Genomic DNA, 2,500 nt, shown 5'->3' on the forward strand with positions numbered 1-2,500 from the left:
ATATTGAATGTCAGAGGCAAGGGACAGTTACATTGGCCAGTTCAGCAAGACAATGCCCTAGAGACATCATTTCTAGTTTCTTAGTTTTCTTTAGTTTCAGTTTAAAGGTTTACAGGCTAATAGTGAATGGCAGAGTCAAGGGACAGTTACATTGTTCTGTTTAGAGACTGATCATAGTTAGTTTTTAAGTTTTCATAGTTTATATATGAAACATCTAATTTAATATTATTACTGTTCTTAAAACATTTTATTTATTTCCTCGTTTCCTTTCCTCACTGGGCTATTTCTCCCTGTTGTAACTATTGGGCTTATAGCATCCTCCTCCTCCTCCTAATAATAATAATAATAATAATAATAAACCACTGCAACAACAACAACAATAATAATAATAATAATAATAATATGACCAGCGCCCAACCCCCTTCATCCAAGCTAGGACCAAGGAGGACCATGCAATGGCTGCTGATTACTCAGCACGTAGACATATAGGCTCCCCAAATCCCCACATTCTTAGCTCACAAAGATAGTGAGGTTGCAGACTCTAAAGAAACTATCAAGCTTGACCATGACTCGAACCCCAGTCCGGTAAATCACCAAGCAGGGACGTTTCCAATAGGCCACCACAACCATAAGCCTTTTAATCTAAATTTCCTTGCTGGTGATGTTTATAATGCTCGTTTCAAATATGAGAATATTAGATATCATTTTTCATATATTATTAAATTTTTTTTCAGGTATATACTAGAGAGAAGTGGATTGATGCTGACTCTATACCTGGAACAATCTTGGTCAACATTGGTGATCTTTTGCAACTTTGGACTTCAGGGAAATTCAAAGCCACAGTATGTAGACCGTGGGTAGTTTCGTTGTAGCAAATGACCTCTGGGTACTTTCGTTGTGGCAAATGACCTGTGTGTAGTTTCGTTGTGGCAAATGACCTCTGGGAAGTTTCGTTGTGGGTAGTTTTGTTGTGGCATGTGACCTGACAAATGACCTGTGGGTAGTTTTGTTGTGGCAAATGATCTGTGGGTAGTTTTGTTATGGCAAATGACCTGTGGGTAGTTTTGTTATGGCAAATGACCTATGGGCAGTTTCATTGTGGCAAATGAACTATGGGTAGTTTCATTGTGGCAAATGACCTATGGGTAGTTTCGTTGTGGCAAATGACCTATGGGTAGTTTCGTTGTGGCAAATGACCTATGGGTAGTTTCATTGTGGCAAATGAACTATGGGTAGTTTCGTTGTGGCAAATGACCTATGGGTAGTTTCATTGTGGCAAATGACCTATGGGTAGTTTCATTGTGGCAAATGACCTATGGGTAGTTTCATTGTGGCAAATGACCTATGGGTAGTTTCATTGTGGCAAATGACCTATGGGTAGTTTCGTTGTGGCAAATGAAGTGACAAATGACCTATGGGAAGTTTCATTGTGGCAAATGACCTGACAAATGACCTATGGGTAGTTTCATTGTGACAAATGACCTGACAAATGACCTATGGGTAGTTTCACTGTAGCAAATGATCTATGGGTAGTTTTGTTGTGGGTAGTTTCGTTGTGGCAAATGACCTGTGGGTAGTTTCGTTGTGGCAAATGACCTGTGGGTAGTTTCGTGGAGGCAAATGACCTCTCTAATATAGATGTATTATTTAACTATCTAAAGAAACAATTTAGCATCATTTATCAATTTACACAAGTCTTTGTTATGATATATTGGTCGTTGTTGTGTTTCTTAAACGGATGATAAAATCATCAATCTATTTACGTTTTAAGAATTTAATTCATTAGTAATTGATCTAGGCATTAATTAAATATGTAATTAGGCAAACCTTAAATCTACAAAATTCAGAAATATCGCGAGGCCAAAAAGATTCAAATAAGTATGAACTATATTATGTATCCACGAAAAAGAGATCAGATAGACCATTAGGTCGAAGAAGCTAGACTCTAAGATCCCATTTAAAGATGTAATTACATAAACCTTTAATCTACAAATGACAGAAATATCAGAGGCAATAGATATTCAAATAGGTGTGAACGAGGTTATGTATCAATTAATAAAAGATCAGACAGTTTAGGTCAACGGAGTTCAACCTTTAATATCCGATTTAAAGATGTAATTACATCAGCCTTTAATCTAAAAGAAGACAGAAATCTCGGAGGCAATAAAGATTCAATTAAGTGTGAACGATGTTAACTATCCCCGAAAAAAAAACTATCAGATAGACAGTTTAGGCCAACGGAGCTTGATCATTAGTTTCCCATCTAGAAGACTAATTAGTACTAATTAAGGCTATTTAAGGTCCATTAAGACTAATACTAATCACTTCCTTTGCAGAAACATCGAGTTGTCATTCCCAAAGACGAAGAGAGACAGAGATTATGCCGTCGATCGCTCGTGTACTTTATCCACCCAGACGACTCGAAACTCATTAAACCTCTTGATGACTCAAAAGAATTCGAACCTATTACCAGCAAAGATTACCTGGATAAACGACTCAC

The 2,500-nt window shown here is 37.1% G+C and overlaps 1 protein-coding gene across 1 annotated transcript in view; it reads left to right on the forward strand.

Moving 5' to 3' along the window:
* LOC137643317 (uncharacterized) overlaps nucleotides 1–2,500 on the forward strand; it is a 7,860-nt gene that overhangs the window by 5,332 nt on the left and 28 nt on the right. The window contains exons 6-7 of the mRNA XM_068376154.1: nucleotides 735–842; nucleotides 2,337–2,500. The exon at nucleotides 2,337–2,500 is cut by the window's right edge and continues 28 nt beyond it. Coding sequence (XP_068232255.1) covers nucleotides 735–842; nucleotides 2,337–2,500 — 272 coding nt within the window. The remainder of the gene's footprint in view (nucleotides 1–734; nucleotides 843–2,336) is intronic.

This window comes from Palaemon carinicauda, chromosome 6, assembly GCF_036898095.1.
Source record: "Palaemon carinicauda isolate YSFRI2023 chromosome 6, ASM3689809v2, whole genome shotgun sequence".
In the NCBI taxonomy this organism is placed as follows: Eukaryota; Metazoa; Arthropoda; class Malacostraca; order Decapoda; family Palaemonidae; genus Palaemon; species Palaemon carinicauda.